The 17,119-nt window shown below is 48.3% G+C and overlaps 1 protein-coding gene across 6 annotated transcripts in view; it reads left to right on the top strand.

Moving 5' to 3' along the window:
* PCNT (pericentrin) overlaps positions 1–17,119 on the top strand; it is a 132,692-nt gene that overhangs the window by 15,672 nt on the left and 99,901 nt on the right. For 5 of the 6 annotated variants that reach the window (XM_042955531.1, XM_042955533.1, XM_042955530.1 and 2 more), the window contains exons 3-9: positions 4,284–4,379; positions 10,082–10,159; positions 10,469–10,579; positions 11,892–12,147; positions 14,306–14,361; positions 15,534–15,708; positions 16,812–16,948. In XM_042955531.1, the coding sequence (XP_042811465.1) occupies positions 4,284–4,379; positions 10,082–10,159; positions 10,469–10,579; positions 11,892–12,147; positions 14,306–14,361; positions 15,534–15,708; positions 16,812–16,948 (909 nt within the window). The remainder of the gene's footprint in view (positions 1–4,283; positions 4,380–10,081; positions 10,160–10,468; positions 10,580–11,891; positions 12,148–14,305; positions 14,362–15,533; positions 15,709–16,811; positions 16,949–17,119) is intronic. The other variant, XM_042955532.1, reaches the window with a different exon arrangement.

Below are 17,119 nucleotides of genomic sequence, written 5' to 3'. Positions count from 1 at the left end.
TTTATAAAAAGTTAACTATAGGCTTTATTCTTTTATGTAACATATCTATGTTTCTTTGATTTCTGCTCTTATGTGTAGTTTATTTTAAAGTATGTTTGGTTTTGATTTTCTTGGTTTTCTAACTTCTTGAGAAAGATATGTAGACCATTGATTCCCAGGCTTTAAAATGTATATATAGTCAAGCCTATTCATTTTTCTGTGGTGTGACTTTACCTTCACTCACAACTTTTCAATTTTTTATTATTTTTCAGGACAAATTACTTTTTAATTACATTCTTAAAAATTTTCATGTGCATAGGTTAAAAAAAAAAGTGGCATGTTAGGGGCATCTGGCTAGCTCAGTCAGTAGGGCACGTGACTCTTGATCTCAAGAGTTATGAGTTTGAGCCCCATGTTGGGTATAGAGATTACTTAAAATCTTAAAAAAAAAAAGTAGCATGTATAGGATGAAGCCATCATTATTTTCCTCCTATCTGCTGAGGAATTAATTAGATTTCTTTTCTTTTTTTTTAAGATTTTAGTTTTAGGTAATCTGTACACCCAATGTGGGGCTTGAACTCACAACCCTGAGATCAACAGTCACATGTTCCTCCGACCTAGCAGAACACCTTATAGGCACAAGGCCTTCCTTGCAGCTGTGTCTGTGTCAGCAGAGTATGAGTCCTTGTAGAGCCTTTATGTCATAGTTGTTCTTTGAACATGATTAAGTGTTTTTGTTTTATTTTGCCCATTTGGAAATTTTTAGAAGTTTCACTTTTATGGGTTTTTAATGAGCTTATTGAATACCATACGGTGAGATGAAATGTATGTGTGAGAAATAGTAATGCTTTTAAACATACAATAAGTTGCTTAGTTTTTTTTTTTTTAAGTTTTATTTATTTATTTTGAGAGAAAGCATGAGCAGGGGAGGAGCAGAGAGAGAGAGAGACAGAGAGAGAGAGAATCCCAAGCAGGCTCTGTGCTGTCAGCATGGAGCCTGATACAGGGCTTGAACTCATAAACCTGAGATCATGACCTGAGCTGAATCAAGAGACGGGACTCTTGATGGACTGAGCCACCCAGGAGCCCCCCCCCCCCCCACTTAATTTGGTTTAAAAGCGTATTTGATACATTTGTTACTTTAATGGTCTTTAGACATAGAAAAGAACTGAAAACCAGGTAATGCAATCCTGGAGGTGGAAAATGCCCAGTTGTCACTTGGTGGTTTTCCTTGTGGTGTCCACTGCTGAGTTAGGGCCACCCTCCAGCGGTGGGGTGTGGGTGGGTTTGTTGTGTAATGAAACCTGCCAAGCTGGATGAAATTGTATTCTGCAGGTTAGTGTAGAAGCAGCTTAGTGCAGTATTCTGCAACTTAGTGTGGAAGCTGTTTTTTATGTTCAATGTTTTAGTTTTAAGACCAAAAGACTAAAGAAATTGGAGATAGACAATTGAAAAAACAATATACCATGAAAATTCTGTAAGAAAAATTAATTCGTAAAGTTCCTATATCATAATTTTGCTATACTCTTTCAGGTGAAGATTCTGCAGTCTTAGGGTAAAGAAAGTAAATTGCTGATCTGAGCAGAAAACACAGGCACGTATTAAATTCTAAGAGTATGTCAATAAAGCATGTTTGTAAGCAACTTGAAGATTTGAGTTTTTCAGGGGGTTAGAAGCAACGATAGAATTGCAAAAAGACTTTATGGTCGGTGTTCAGGATCTAGCCATCTTCCCTCACAGTTTAAGTGAAGTGCGCCGTGAAAAGACATTTTACTTTAATCAGTGCAACGGTCATCTCCGTTCTGGCAGTTAGCTGAGAAGTGGCAGAAAGCGGTATTTGACCTCAGCTATGCGTCAGGAACAAAGTTAAGTACAGGCCATTTCTTGTAAAAGAACCATCCAAAGATTGCTTGGAGGTCAAAAATGTCAGAGGAAAATTACCTTTACAAAAACTTGTACTGAAGATTTTTTTTTTTTTAATGTTTATTTTTGAGAGACAGCGGGGGAGGGTCAGAGAGAGGGAGACCGAGAATCCCAAGCAGGCTCTGCGGCTGTCAGCGCAGAGCCCACCGAGGGGCTCGAGCCCACAACCGTGAGATCATGACCCGAGCCAAAACTGAGAGTCGGACGCTTAACCAGCTGAGCCTCCGGGTGCCCCTGTACTGCAGATTTTAAGCAGGGCTGTAGAAGGGTTAGCAAGTATGGCTCTATAGCTCTTCCAACTCCTGTTTGGGCACTACCAGGAAAAATAGTCATCATCACTTATCGTCTGGGTCCCATGCTTTACTTTTTGTGTAAGTCGTTTTATAAATAACTTACCGGAGTAAGAATAAAGCAGTAAGTTAAAATGATATTAAAAATTTTGATACCTCTTTTTAAAAATTTTAAAATGTTTTTTATTTTTTATTTGAGAGAGAGAAACAGTGCGAGCAGGGGGGGGACAGAGAGGGGGAGACACAGAATCCGAAGCGGCTCCAGGCTCTGAGCCGTCAGCACAGAGCCCTATGTGGGGCTTGAACTCCTGAACCTTGAGATCATGACCTGAACCGCAGTTGGACGCTCAACCGACTGAGCCACCCAGGTGCCCCATACCGCTTTATATCAAGTAAATTTTTGTCACGTAGAAATAAAAATTAAAGAATATTGATATGCTCTTAGCAAGTGGGATGATGGAGGTTCTTGATGCAAAATATTGTGAGTTGGAGCCTTCTTGTGAGTGATGCTGGATGAGACTATCATGCTTCCTCTTTCTTCCTAGAAATGTTGTTCTGCACATTAGAGGTGCCTTGGTGGCTCTCATTGGGTTGGGTGTAGACTCTTGATTTCAGCTCAGGTCATGATCTCACTGTTCATGAGTTCGAGCCCCGCACGAGCTCCGTACTGAGTGCAGAGCTTGCTTGGGATTCTTTCTCTCCCTCCCCCTCTGCCCCTCCCCCTCTGCCCCTCCCCTGCTCGTATACATGCTCTCTGTCTCTCTCTCTCAAAAATAAATAAATTTAAAAAAACGTTCTGTTCACGGATTCCTGATTTTGAGAAACTTGACTGAATATTGTATGTGAAGATTTGTAATCTGAGACTTCATTTTTACTGTCAATTTTGCCATCATCCTTGGCCTCAAGTGCTGTTCTCTCTCAGCATTCATCTTTTAATTCATCTAATGATTATGAAAGTCTGTCCTGTTGGCTTTCTTCTCGTTGCCATTTTGGGAAGAAAACAAAAAGTTCTTGGCTATCATGTTGAAGACAGGTTGCAGCGAGTCTCTGCAGTGAGTAAAAATACTGCAAGATGGTGATTTCACCGCACTGTTTCCTCATCCTCCGGGCGGCTCCCTTTCTCCTGTTTTCTCATTGTTTTGGCGGTTCTTGGCACAGTTGGATAAACTGCTGAGTCTGATGAAATAATTCTTAGGATAATGACATGGTGCCATGATAGATGAAAACAAGACTGCTCAGGTCCGTCTTGGACCTTAGACACTACACGGGGTCTAGTGGGCCCATGTAGTAATGGCAAAATAAAATATGTTTTACTCTATTTCTTAAAGAAGTAAGTAACTTTTGTGTGTGTGTTTTGAAGACCCAAAAGAGAAAATTTATGAAATATCAGCCCCCTCAAATAGTTATAACTGCTTAAAGAAGAAATGACAGTCATGTTGGGTCCAGCAGACCCCCATAATGTACCCAGAGTTAAGGTGATGCTGTGGTTAATGACAAAGGCATGAGAGAGACTTATAGGTATTTTGATTTCATATTTCAAACATAGATTTTCTTTGGACATCACCTAACTTTTTTGCAGACAGTCATTATCAATTCATTTTGCACAGCAGATTAAAAGCCCAGAATTACTGTGAATTTATGGGCCAAAAAAACATCAGGGATAATTCATTGGGAAACTTTAAACTCAGGTTTGAGATGATAAAATACTCTTTTTAAAAATATTGAGGAATTTATTACAAATTATTAAGGAAAAATTTATCTAAAAATGGAAAATCAGGAGGATGAAATATTTGAGCTTACATAAAAATAAGAGCATAGAAATTGTGCATGTGTCTGAAAGAGTAGAATTTATTGAGAAACTAAAAATTTAATAATTTAGACATCACTCGCACAGTGAAATAACTTGAAGCAAAATTCATTAGGAAGGACAGCAGAGTCGCATAAAAAATGTTTAGGGATTGAGAATTGTTTCTGGAGGAAAGCATGCCGTGAACGAGTGGGGCTGGAGCTGGTGTGGGCACTGGCCAGAAGGCTGAGGTCGCAGCTCTGGACGTTGCTATAAATGCTCTTCTCTGGCCCTTCCCCTCTCAGCTGGAGGACTCCGATGGAGAGAGGACGGGGGCTTCGGCGCAGCCACAGCGGAACACAGACGGCGACCATCCGGAACAGCCTCGGGTCATCACAGAGGTATTCTTCAGGCTTCTCTGTTACAGCGTGTTGCTCCTGAGGGGGTTTCACCCTGTTGGAGAAATCCAGACCAGAGAGAGGACTCGGTCTCTGAAGGGTCCTGTCTCGTGAAGTGTAGAAACTCGAAGCAAAGAAAGCGGGCTTCAGAGCTTCCCCTGCAGGCCCTGCTCCCTTGGCGCTGCCCCGGTGTGGAAGTCTCCCTGGGGACCCTTCTGACCGAGCCCACCTCTCCCTTCCTTGGGACCTCTGATCTTTTTTTGCCCGATGTTGAAGAGAGAAAGTTGCCTGTCGTGCGTTGAGGATAGTTGTCACGTGTGACCTCCCTCGCTCACCTGCCGCCTTGCTGTCGCGGCGTGTTTCCTGGGCCTGGCCCTCATCTCTCCCGTGGTCCCGTTTTCTGCCACAGGGCCTGACGTGAATTCCACATGTGTTGAATTAATTCCTTATGTTTGTTTTGTTTTGGTATTTGGGAGGAAATTTATTAGATACTGAACTGATTAGTTTTAAAGCGTTGTGTTAAAAGTCTGTATTATAAACAGTTTTTTTAGGTAGGCTCCACGCCCAGTGTGGGGCTTGAACTCAGAACCCTGAGATCAAGAGTCACATGCTTTACCAGCCGAGCTGGTGAGGCACCCCTAAAGCCTGTATTTTAGACGTTTGATTCTAGTGGGACTCAGTCCACATTACTTTAGGCAGTGAGCAAGTTTGGTTTTTAATCTGTTATTGCAGGAGAAATCTAGATCATAGGCAGGGCCTGGAAAAATGGTCTCTGGTGGGGTCCATAAAACTCACCCTTAAATACCCATTTTCATACTTGTTTTAAACTGTGACATATAGCATGTGCGCAGAGAAGTAGAAAGTACATAAAGTGTACACGCTTAACAAATGAATACACAGTAAATACTACACGTTCCTTCTGCAGTAAGAAATAGCACAGTGCTGGACCTGGAATCTTCCTCGTGCCCTGCTGCCCTCCTCCCCACACCCCAGAGTCAACACCGTCCTGATTTTCTGTGGCAGTTATGCTTTAGAACTTTGTGTCATTGGATCAGACGTGATTCTGGTCTTTTTTATCCTTTCCCTTCCGAAATCTTTGTGTCTTTGTGTTTTAGATGTATGTTGTGGTAAACAGCATGGCGTTGATTTTTAAAAATTATTCTGACAGTGTCTGTTTTTTTATTGGATAGTTTTTTTTTTTAAATAAATGTTTATTCATTTTTTTTATAAAAATTTTTTTTTAACGTTTATTTATTTTTGAGACAGAGAGAGACAGAGCATGAATGGGGGAGGGCCAGAGAGAGAGGGAGACACAGAATGTGAAGCAGGCTCCAGGCTCTGAGCTGTCAGCACAGAGCCCGATGCAGGGCTGGAACTCACAGAGCGGGAGATCATGACCTGAGCCGAAGTCAGTCGCTTAACCGACTGAGCCACCCAGGCGCCCCTGTTTATTCATTTTTGAGAGAGAGAGAAAGAACGAGCAGGGGAGGGGCAGAGAGAGGGGAACAGAGGATCCCAAGCAGGCTCCGTGCTGACAGCAGCAAGTCCAACGTGGGGCTCCAACTCTTGAACTGTGAGATCATGATCTGAGTCGAAGTTGGACACTCAACTGACTGAGCCACCCAGGAGCCCCTGTGTGTAGTTTAATTCATTTATATTTAATGTAAACTTCGATGTGTTTGAGCTTATATTTCATTGGATTATTTTTTATCAGGAGATTTCTTTTTTTTAATTTTCCCTTTACTCATTTTGGAGTAATAATATACTCAGTTTCTATTCTTTTAATGATGAGCTTATTACATACAACATTTATACTTCTTTATATCTAAATCTAATTAACACCTTCACTCTTTGATAGTACAAGGATGTTAGAATAGTTAAACTTCATTTATAATTCCCTCAGTGTATAGTTTTGTCATTTTTAAATTGTAAAATACACTTAACATAAAACTTACCATCTTAACCATTAAAAAAATTTTTTTAATGTTTATTTTTGAGGGAGAAAGAGAGAGTATAAGCAAGTGGGGAGGGGCAGAGAGAGAGTTTAGACAGAGAATCTGCAGCAGGCTCCAGGCTCTGAGCTGTCAGCACAGAGCCTGACACGAGGCTCGAACTCACGAACCATGAGATCATGACTTGAGCCGAAGTTGGACACTTAACCGACTGAGCCACCCAGGTGCCTCTCAAGCTGTTTTTTAAATTAAGCATAACTATCCTTTTTAATGAGCAGATCTAAATGTTGCCTAGTATTTAAAGGTATGATTAGTTATTCACTTTAAATTAAGTGTGTGGCTTGGGGGCGCCTGGGTGGCTCAGTCGATTAAGCGCCCCACTTCGGCTCAGGTCATGATCTCGCGGTTTGTGAGTTTGAGGACCATGCCAGGCTCTGTGCTGACAGCTCGGAGCCTGGAGCCTGCTTCAGATTCTGTGTCTCTTTCTCTCTCTGCCCCTTCCCCACTTGTGTTCTGTCTCTCTCTATCAAAAATAAATGTAAAAAAAAAATTTTTTTTAATGTGAGGCTTGGGATTATTTGGATCACTTTGAGTATTTTGGCCTGCACACCTGTGTGAGAGGGCCACCGTGGGTGCTACTGCTTGAGACCTTTTCTCTTTTTAATATGTTGTTTTCCATGTACTTGTCATCGTTTTTGGAGTAGCCTGTTGTGTTCTCATCTTTAGTGAGGTGTTTGTATGAGTTCCGTGAGAATATCTGTCTCGGCTTGTGGGAGTCCTTCCAGATGGGTGCTGGATTTGTATTTGATCAGTGTCCCAGAAGTAGCTCTTCACTAAGACTTGTTTTTAGGTCAGTTTCTTTGCTTGGGGATTTCTGCACCCCGTGGCATATGTAAATTTGTAAACAATATGAGGAATAGGCCTGGGTTTTAATTTCTCAGGAGAGCTGCCCCCAGCTCATCCCCTCTGCCTTCCCATTTGGAGATAGAGAAGCTTCCTGACCTCCCTGTACCTGGCCTTCCTCCCCACAGGCAGTGAGGATGTCTGTCCTGTCCTGCTGCACAGCCCTTCAGGAAACCTGGCAATGTCAGACATCACGTTACCAACCACCGGCCTGGCAAAGCCTCTGATTCTGGGACCATGTGCTGCTCTTAAGTGTCCCTGTCTCCCTAGATCATTTTAGATTCCACATCCCTTCTTTCTGGCACATGGGGGGGAGGTGTTCCCTCAAAAGTCACTTTTTTCTAGTGTTTATTTTTGAGAGAGAGAGCGCAAGTGGGGGGGGCAGGGGACAGAGAGAGAGACACATACAGAAGCAGGCTCCAGGCTCTGAGCTGTCAGCACAGAGCCCTATATGGGGCTGGAACTCATGAACGTGAGATCATGACCTGAGCTGAAGTCGGGCACTTAACCGACTGAGCCACCCAGGCACCCCTTCAGAAGTCACTTTTGATATGTTTTATCCAACAATCCTGATGTTTATAGCAAAAATGTTTTAAGATTGTGCCTTTTATGTTTAAATGTTTTTTTTTTTTTTTTTGTAAGTTTATTTCTGAGAGAGAGAGAGCGGGGAGATGGGGGGGGGGGGGGCAGAAAAAGAGGAGAGAGAATCCCAAGCAGGCTCCGCACTGTCAGCACGAGCCCGATGTAGGGCTTGAACCCATGAACCATGAGCTCATGACCAGAGCCAAAATCAAGAGTGGGATGGATGCTTAACTGACTGAGCCACCCCAGCGCCCCATGCCTATTTTATGTTTAGAACTGGACACTCCTATGTTACTGTTTCCCATTGGGGAAAAATCCTTAATTTGAAAAAGGATCCATGATGATATTTTAACTGGCTCTAGCGCTCCCCTTTGAGCACTGTGATTCCACATTCCTGGCCTCACAGATAGAGGCCGCTTGCATGTGCGTCTTCACCAACAGTACTGACCGCTTCCTGGCATCAGACGTGTGTTTCAGGAGCAGCAGGAGCCAAGGCTTACAGTCAAGGCTTTTTAAGTCAAGGCTTAAAATGGTCACAGAGGCTGGGAAGGGCCCAGAGGAGCTAGAGGAGGGAGGCATAGCTGTTCCAGGATTCATGTTCCTGGGACACGAGGCAGGTGCCCAGTGGGACAGAGGGCGGCTCTGCACCCTGCAGGGATTTTATGGCAAGGGCAGCGGACTCATGGAGTTTTTCAAGGGAGTATGACGAGGTCAGATTTGTTTTCTGAATGTATTACCCAGTCTCCAAGCCAGTGACCGCACATTAGGCCACGTGACCACGGGGGCCAGTCAGCCATGCTCATGGGAATGGCGGAATGCCAGGACTGGCCTTGAGCTTGTGGGGTTGATGGGAGGGGAGGCAGGAATAGGAGGACTGTGAGGGTTTGGGGGTGTTGTTGACTGAGGTAGCTAATGTTGGAGGAGCCCTAGTTGGGGCAGGAGAATTTCAGATTGGTTTGAGTCCGAGGTGCTTTGTAGACAAGCCTCAGAAAGGTCTGGGCTGTCATGTAAGGGAAGCTGGGAGGCCTGTGGCTGCAGTGGCTGCTCCAGGTGGGGTGTGCTCCAGGGCAGGCTCTAGGCGGGGTGGGGGCTGGCTAGGGGAGAGGAGACTGGAATGCTCATAGAGGGCCTGTAGCTTTTCTTTTCCCTTTGGAGTATTGATGCTGAAAATTTTCTAGAGTTGGGAATATGAAGACAGAAACATTTTCTTTTTAATTTTTTAATATTTATTTATTTATTTAAAATTTTTTTTTTTTTTTTTTAACGTTTATTTATTTTTGAGACAGAGAGAGACAGAGCATGAACAGGGGAGGGGCGGAGAGAGAGGGAGACACAGAATCTGCAACAGGCTCCAGGCTCTGAGCTGTCAGCACAGAGCCTGACGCGGGGCTCGAACTCACGGACCGTGAGATCATGACCTGAGCCGAAGTCGGACGCTTAACTGAGCGAGCCACCCAGGTGCCCCTAGTGTTTATTTATTTTTAAGAGAGAGAGAGAGAGAGAGAGAGAGAGAGAGAGAGAGACGGGGTGCGAATGGGGAGGGGCAGAAACAGAGGGAGACACAGAACTCGAAGCAGGCTCCAAGCTCTGAGCTGTCAGCACAGAGTCCCAACGCAGTGCTCAAACCCGTGAACCATGAGATCATGACCCGAGCCAAGTCGTACGCTCAACCGATTGAGCCATCCAGGCACCCCTAGACAGAAACGTTTTCTATGGTTCTTGACATACGGTGTCAAAATATCTCTTAAGAAAAAGTTGTACCAACTTATTCTGTCGGTGACAGTATTCGGTTATTTTTCCATGTCCTTGGTGACATTGAGGATCAACATTATCAACAACTTTTGCCAATTTAGTTGCTATAAAACGATGTTTCAATTTACATCTTCAGGTTCAGCTTTTATTGGCACCCACCTCTTCCAGGCTTTTTGTGTGCATTTTCCCTCCTGTAAGTATCACTTCCCTCCTTTGACTGAGGGGCAGATGGCCCAGGGAGGTCACATTGCTGTCCCATATACACCTGCAGCCTCTCTTTCTGTGGGTTTCCGCTTTACTCCAGGCCACTTAAACAGGCTGAATGTTCCTTCGTAGTTACTTTTATTCAGATATAATTCACATGTATAAAATTCACTAAAGTACATATTTCAGTGGCTTTTAGTATAGTCACTTTGTTGTATAACTACAACTGTCTAATTCCAAAACATTTTCCTTACCCTAAAAGGAACCTGCCATACCCACTGGCAGTCATTCCCCTTTCCTCTCTCCTTCCAGGCCCTGGCACCCACCAGTCAGCATTCCGTCCCTGTGGATTTGCCTGTTCTGGACATTGCATATTCACAGAACCACACAGTACGTGTCTGGCATCTTGCACCGAGTATATCTTGAGGTTATCAGTGTCATAGCACGTGCCTGTGGGTCTTTCCTTTTTGTGGCTGACTCGAACCCCTTTGAATGGCTTTGCCACACCTTGTTTCTGTATTCACCTGTCAGTGGACACGTGGGTTGCTTCCTCCTTCTGGTGATTGTGACCAGTGAACACTCCTGGACCAGTTTTTGTGCACACATGTTCTCTGTTCTCTCTGGGATGTCGTAATTGTTCCTAGTGACTGTTTTCTTGTGTGAATTCTCTGGGTCACATCCTTCGCTTTCCTTCTTCAGGAACGTGAACAAGAACGTATACTAGAAATTGCAGAACGGATGAGAAGACCGGAGGATGAGGTTGGCACACAGCAGCCGGCGGAGATGTGGCAGGTCCAGCTGCAGACCCAGGTGACCCGGGATGCTTGGGCCCCCATCCAGGTGCTCGGGCATGGCTGGTCCCTGCACACTCACCCTGTGTCTTACACTCGTGGGTTTTGGGATCTGGGAGGGTCGCAGGAAGGAGAGGTTTGTCACAAAGTGGACAGATGTGTGTGGCAGCCTTGTTTTGTGTGGGGCCATCGGAAGGACAGGTGGACACGCAAGGATACTCGAGGGCAGTGTGTCTGGCCAGGTGCTGCTCACCGCACAGCCGGATGTTTCCCCATCAGCCATGCTCCCACTCATTAAACTCAGGCAGTGCCACCGCCATGAGCAAGGCCATCCTGAAGGCACATCTGACTCCCCTGGTGCCTGCCACCTACGGGGAGCACGGGGTGCTGTGGACATGCTCGTGTGGAGGGAGGGCCGTGTGCATCCCTGTTGCTCACTGTGGCCTTGCTGTCCTGCAGGACGTCCCTGCCGGCCTCTTGGGAGATGTGTTCTCTTGCCATGATTTCTGTTATTGCTCTCCTTTATTCATTTTATTTCTATGTGCTTCTGGGTGTCCCTTAAGTGCCTAGTTCTAAGTATGTTTTTCTGTTGTTTGTGTTAATTGGGAATAAAGTATGCTCCCCGGAACCCTGGCCGCCTTCCACTTTCCCCCAAGGCAGTGGAAGGAGAAACAGATTCTGCACATCTTAGCCAGGCACAGAAGTGTGCCCGCCTTCCAGAGCAGCGAAGTACAGAGCTCACTCTGTCTCTGGTCTGGACCTGGGGTTCCTGTTGGTGTCGTTAACTTGGCCGCTTCTGGGCACTCTTCGGCCTCACGTTTTGCCCTCATTGTCAGTGACTGTCCAGAGCTTCCCACTGTCCATATTCTGGTTGTCCTTCCCATGTTTCTGACGAGGGGCTTGCAGTCTCTGGAACGGCTGCTCACCTGTCTCCAGCCAGCAGGACAGGCCTGTGGGCTGGGGAGTCTGCCTGGAAGGAGCTTGGGGGCCACCCTTTGTGGCCTGGGAGCTCAAGGAGGACACCACTGCGGGGCTGTGGTTTAGGTGGAGGGAGAGGACACGTGGGCCGGAGGGGCTTCCGGATAGGATCGGGTGGGTGGTTTTAGGCGGTTGGGGAGCTGCTGGGCGGTGCCAGGGCTGCCGGAGGGCGGCCGGGACAACTGAGGTCCCGTGGGGGGCCGAGCTGGTGTGCCGTCCCTTGAGTGTGAGCCCTCGTGGAGCAGGTGCAAGCAGCACGTGGTGGTGGGGTGCCGCTGCGGCATCCTTGCGGGCGCGCGTGAGCCGTGTACCAGATTCCACCTGCAGCCCAGAAACCCCTCTCTCTCCTGCAGCCGGTGCCCTCCCTGGAGCTGGAGGCGTTGCGCCTGAGTCTCAGCAACATGCACACGGCGCAGCTGGAGCTGACGCAGGCCAACCTCCAGAAGGAGAAGGAGACGGCGCTGACGGAGCTGCGGGCCATGCTCAACGGCCGGCACGCCCAGGAGCTGGCCCTGCTGCGGAGCAGACAGCAGCAGGAGCTGGGGCTTGTGCGGGAGCAGCACGCGAGGGAGCAGGAGGCGGCGGCGCTGCGGTACAGCCGCGAGACCGGTACGGGTGGGCAGGCGTGCGGGGGCTTCACCGCCACGCGTCTGCTTCGGGTTGGGGGGGGGGATGTGGGTGACCCCGTAGGAGTGTCTCCCGGGAGTAGTGTTGACGTGCGAAGCGCGGGGCGCGCTGGCCGCCGTCCAGCCCCTGGGTGGGGCCGCGTGCATCCTGCTCTGTGGGGACCCTGTTGTCCCCTCACCTTGCATCCGCTTCTCCCGCGGGCTCGTGGCAGGTTTGGAAGCCACGCTGTTGGAGGTGACCTGCTCGTGTGCCGGAAGTGTCCGTGTCCACCTCTCATGGGACTGTGTCTGTGGCTGAGCTTTGTCGACTGACTCAGGGGCTTCTGGACGTGTCCCCCAGGCTGCGCACTCTGTGCCCAGTGGGGCCATGTCGCTCCTGGTGGACAGCTTAGGCGCCTTTTCATTTGGTGATTCTCTGGCCTAGTCTGATCTCTTTGTTTACATCTGAGGCATACTTGTATGTTTTAATGTTTCTTTTGTACACTTTTTGTCAATCACTACTTTTTGTAAACATCAGTTTTACTTGTTTTTCATTTTTTTAAAGATAAAAAACTTCTATTCACGTATATAGATATGCCACTTATATATAAATACCGCCTTATTTCCAATTGGTATATGATAAGAGGACGTTTTTTACAAATTTCAAGTTTTTTTTAAATTCGGTCAGTAGATGTAAGTAACTGATAAGTTTTAGCAGGATATGTAGTTTTAATTGTTTAAATCTGACTATAACACGTTGGTGCTTTTAATAATGATGAAATATAAGCATCAGTTTTTTAACAACAGCTTGATTGTGCTATAATTCACACACCATACAATTCTACCATTCAGGGTGTGCATCTCAGAGTCGCGCACACATCCCCACAATCTAAGGTAACAAATTGATCCCCCAGAAATAAACTCTTGCCCATGAGCAGTCACCCCATTTCCCTGCTTATCTGCCTATTTGTTGAGTTTTTCATTTGAAAAACGAAAGCGGTGTGCGTGGCCCTGGATGTGTTGAAAGTCTTCCTCTTCTCTGCACCCCACCCCCCAACCCCCACCTCCAAGAGGGAGCCCGTCTTCTCAGGTTCCAGGGTTACTGTCCTGTTTCCTCATGTGGGTTCAAGCAAACATAAATAAGTAGTTTGATGTCTTCCTGTTTTTGCTCATTTTTAATTTAAGTTTATTTATTTATTTTGAGAGAACGGGCACACATGAGTGGGGGGGGGGGTGCAGAGAGAGAGGGAGAGAGAATCCCAGGCAGGCTCCATGCCAGTGCAGAACCTGACTCGGGGTTTTAACCCACGAACCATGGGATCATGACCTGAGCTGAAACCAAGAGTCAGACGCTTAACTGCCAGCCCCCAGGCACCCAATTTCCTCATTTTTTAAAAGTACAAAACACGCTTTGGCTTAGGTCTCTTTCTGAGCCATTTGCTCTGTGCTCACCTCTGGTAACAAGACCACAGAGAGCCCACACTTGCCCTCTGCTCCGTGAGGCTCTGCCATGGGCTGGGCCCCCGTGACCTTCCCTCAGAGGCAGTGTCTGGCTCTTCGCTTGAGTTCTGGGCTTGCTCAGACCACCCTCACCTTGCTCGTGCACCGTTGACTGGCACCAGCTCCACCTTGGCTCGTTCCTGTGTCTCTTTCCAGGGCCCACACGTCCAGGTGTGTGTGTACCTCCCAGTCTATGCCATGCCATGCCCGCAGGTCCCGCCTTTTCCCTCCCCTGCACCCTCAGCACTGGTACCTCTTTTCTTGTGCTTCTTCCCTCTCAGCTTGGGACCTGCTGGGTCCCAGAAGGTCTTTACCTGTCTGCCTGCCAGTACCTTGCCTGGAGTCTGGCACGGGGGGAGCCTGAATGACAGGCCTAGGTGTGTGGGGGCCCGGGGTGGGGCAGACAGACCAGAGCGTGAGCCCCTGCGGCCCCAGAGCCAGCTTGTGTCGGGCTGTCAGTCTGGCTGGAAGGCTCTGTCCGGATGTAGGCTTGAGTATCATTTGTTAATTAAACCATACATCGAGTTCTTACTCCCCCACAGACACGTACCCTGTTGTCCTGTTAGTGTCGGTGAGCCTTCCTGGGGAGCAGCCCTCTCACCTCCTGAGTGAGCAGACTGGGGGGAACTTCGATCTGATCTGCTTTTCTGTTTTTCTTGCAGCTGAGCTGAAGGAGAAGTTACAGTCAGAAATGGAGAAAAACGTGCGGATGATAGAGGTAGACGTCGTTAGAAATATCACTCTGTGTCTGTGTCACTCTGTGTCTGTCACTCTGTTTCCCTTTTGTCCTCTATCCCAGTGGCTTGCCCCCACCTCACCTCCGGGCTCCCCCCAGGAAAGCCCCTCACCTGATTCAGACAAAATCCAGTCAGAGCTTTAATTGAATGTGCTGGTGGAGAATGCATTGCTTTTTGAGTTAGAGCCAAAGCATTCTTCTACTTATACAGTTTGAGTTTGTGGGCACAGCTTATTGGGAGTTTTGTGTGTACTTGTTCTGTAGTGTGAAGCTCCTGCACCCCCAAGTCTGGTTCCCAAGTGGCCCCTATGGCCTGGCCTTCGCTCTGCTTTAGGACTGACAGATGTTCCCTGCAGGGAGGCACACTGTGACAACTGAGTCTAACGTGTGTGTGAAGCATGCAGGTTCTGGCTGCTTTGTTGGGGGGGCGGGGTGCAGGCGGAAGAGGGGTGGAGGTGGGGTGCACGGAGTGCAGCGAGGCTGGGCAGCAGTGGGCCCTGAGTGCTGTGCTGACTATCCCAGCTTGTCCTGCGATTGTCCTCCCCGGAGGAAAGAGTTCTGTTTTAGGGTGTCACGGGAGTCTCTCACTGGAGCTTTTGAGTCTGATGATGGGGCCTTTTTCAAGGCTATATGTGTAGAAGGGCCTTCGATGTCGGTGATGGCAGAGGAAGTGGCTGGTGAGGTTGGAGGATGTGGGGGACGTTGGTGACGGTAGGGGACATGTGTGACATCGGGCATGTGGGTGTTTATGTCCTGTCTGTTCTGCTCAGGCTGTTGGTGGAGGCTTGTCCCAGGTTGAAGGTTTGTGCCCCAGCTCCCCACCTGTCTAAGCTGGACAGTGAGGACTCATTTCTTAGGGCATTTGGGACAGAGCCAGCCCCCAGAAGAGGTCAGGTGACGTAGCACCCTGGGTCTTTCGTGGGGGACAGTGCGTGAATCGTTGAGTGTAACCTCCGCCCCTGCTTTGTTTCTAGGCAGGCGATCCTTGCTGTCTCTGTGCCTGTCCCTTTAAGGGGGGACCATCCAGGTTCCTGTGCTGATAGTTGTATCTGGGCGCGGCGACTGCCCACACCTGGTTTTCGAATGTAATTTGAATTTTTTGCCACAGATCATCAACTGTTGGCCCATAGTCATCTTCTTTCCTTTTGGGTTAGACCCTGAAGCAAGACTGGGAATCCGAGAGAGGTTTATGCCTGGAAAACCTACGCAGAGAATTGTCTGCAAAGCATCGATTGGAGTTGGAGAATTTACAAGACCAGTTTAAGAAAGAATTGGCAGAACAGAAAGCTGAATTGGAGAAGATTTTTCAAGCCAAAAATCAGGCTGAAAGTGAGTTTCTAATTAAAATGAGCAAGTTTGAAGAGGGGACTGAATGCTCCCATGGAATGTAGAACAGAAGTCACGCGTTGTGACAGCCTTGAACAGGGCAGAGCGCCCTGCCTGCTGGCGCCAGAGTCACCCGCGGTGGTGGTGACAGGCGTGACAGGTGTGGGCCAGCTGGGCTGCTTGGGCTCAGCCTTGGAGGCTCTCTTCGTTGACCACAGACTTCTCCAGCTCCCTAACCTCTCCTGAAAACTTTATTTCAGAGATGTTTGTCCTTGTTCCATTGTTAAATTGCCCTAAGAAAACTAATACTGTGATTGTTTACCTTTTATCCCGGTCACCTGGTGCTGCTGCTGGAGAGGAGCTGGTGCCTGCCTGGGCTGCCACGCCCCTCCCTGATGCTCCCTGACCCTCCCTCATCCTCGGTGACCCTCCCTGACCCTCCCTCATCCTCTCTGACCCTCCTTCATCCTCCCTGACTCTCCCTCATCCTCCCTGACCCTCCCTCAGCATCCCTCATCCTCCCTGACCCTCCCTCATCCTCCCTGACTCTCCCTCATCCTCCCTGACCCTCCCTCAGCATCCCTCATCCTCCCTGACCCTCCCTCATCCTCCCTGACCCTCCCTCATCATCCCTCATCCTCCCTGACCCTCTCTCATCCTCTCTCATCCTCCCTGACCCTCCCTGACCCTCCTTCATCCTCCCTGGCCCTCCCTCATCCTTCCTGACCCTCCCTCATCCTCCCTGACCCTCCCTCATCATCCCTCATCCTCCCTGACCCTCTCTCATCCTCCCTGACCTTCCCTGACCCTCCCTCATCCTCTCTGACCCTCCTTCATCCTCCCTGACCCTCCCTCATCATCCCTCATCCTCCCTGAACCTCTCTCATCCTCCCTGACCCTCCCTGACCCTCCTTCATCCTCCCTGGCCCTCCCTCATCCTCTCTGACCCTCCCTCATCCTCCCTCATCCTCCCTGACCCTCCCTCATCCTCCCTGGCCCTCCTGCACCCCTGCGGACAGTGGGGTCTGGAGGGACGGAGGGCTGGGGTGGCTGTGCTCCTGTGCTGTTGAGAACGCCACACCCTGAGTGCGGTGTCCTCTCCCCAGTTGCGCTGAGGACTCTGGAGGCTCAGCATGACACAGACATGAGGAAGCTGCGCGAAGACCTGCAGTCTGAGCGCTGCCGGCACTTAGAGGACCTGGAGCTGAGACTCCGCGACCAGGAGATGGAAAAGCAGCGGGAGGTGGGCAGGGGCGCCCTTGTTTCTACTGCTTGGCAAGGGAGGGGGTTTTAGGAGATTTTGGGTGGGCTTGTTTCCGTTTCTGTCATTTGCTGAAACTTAAGTACTGAATGTAAAGCGATGCGCAGTACTTAGCAGATACAAAAGTAATGGTAACGGTTTGTGAGGCTGATT

Source organism: Panthera leo, chromosome C2 (assembly GCF_018350215.1).
Source record: "Panthera leo isolate Ple1 chromosome C2, P.leo_Ple1_pat1.1, whole genome shotgun sequence".
Taxonomy (NCBI): domain Eukaryota; kingdom Metazoa; phylum Chordata; class Mammalia; order Carnivora; family Felidae; genus Panthera; species Panthera leo.
This window is presented reverse-complemented; position numbering and strand designations above follow the sequence as displayed.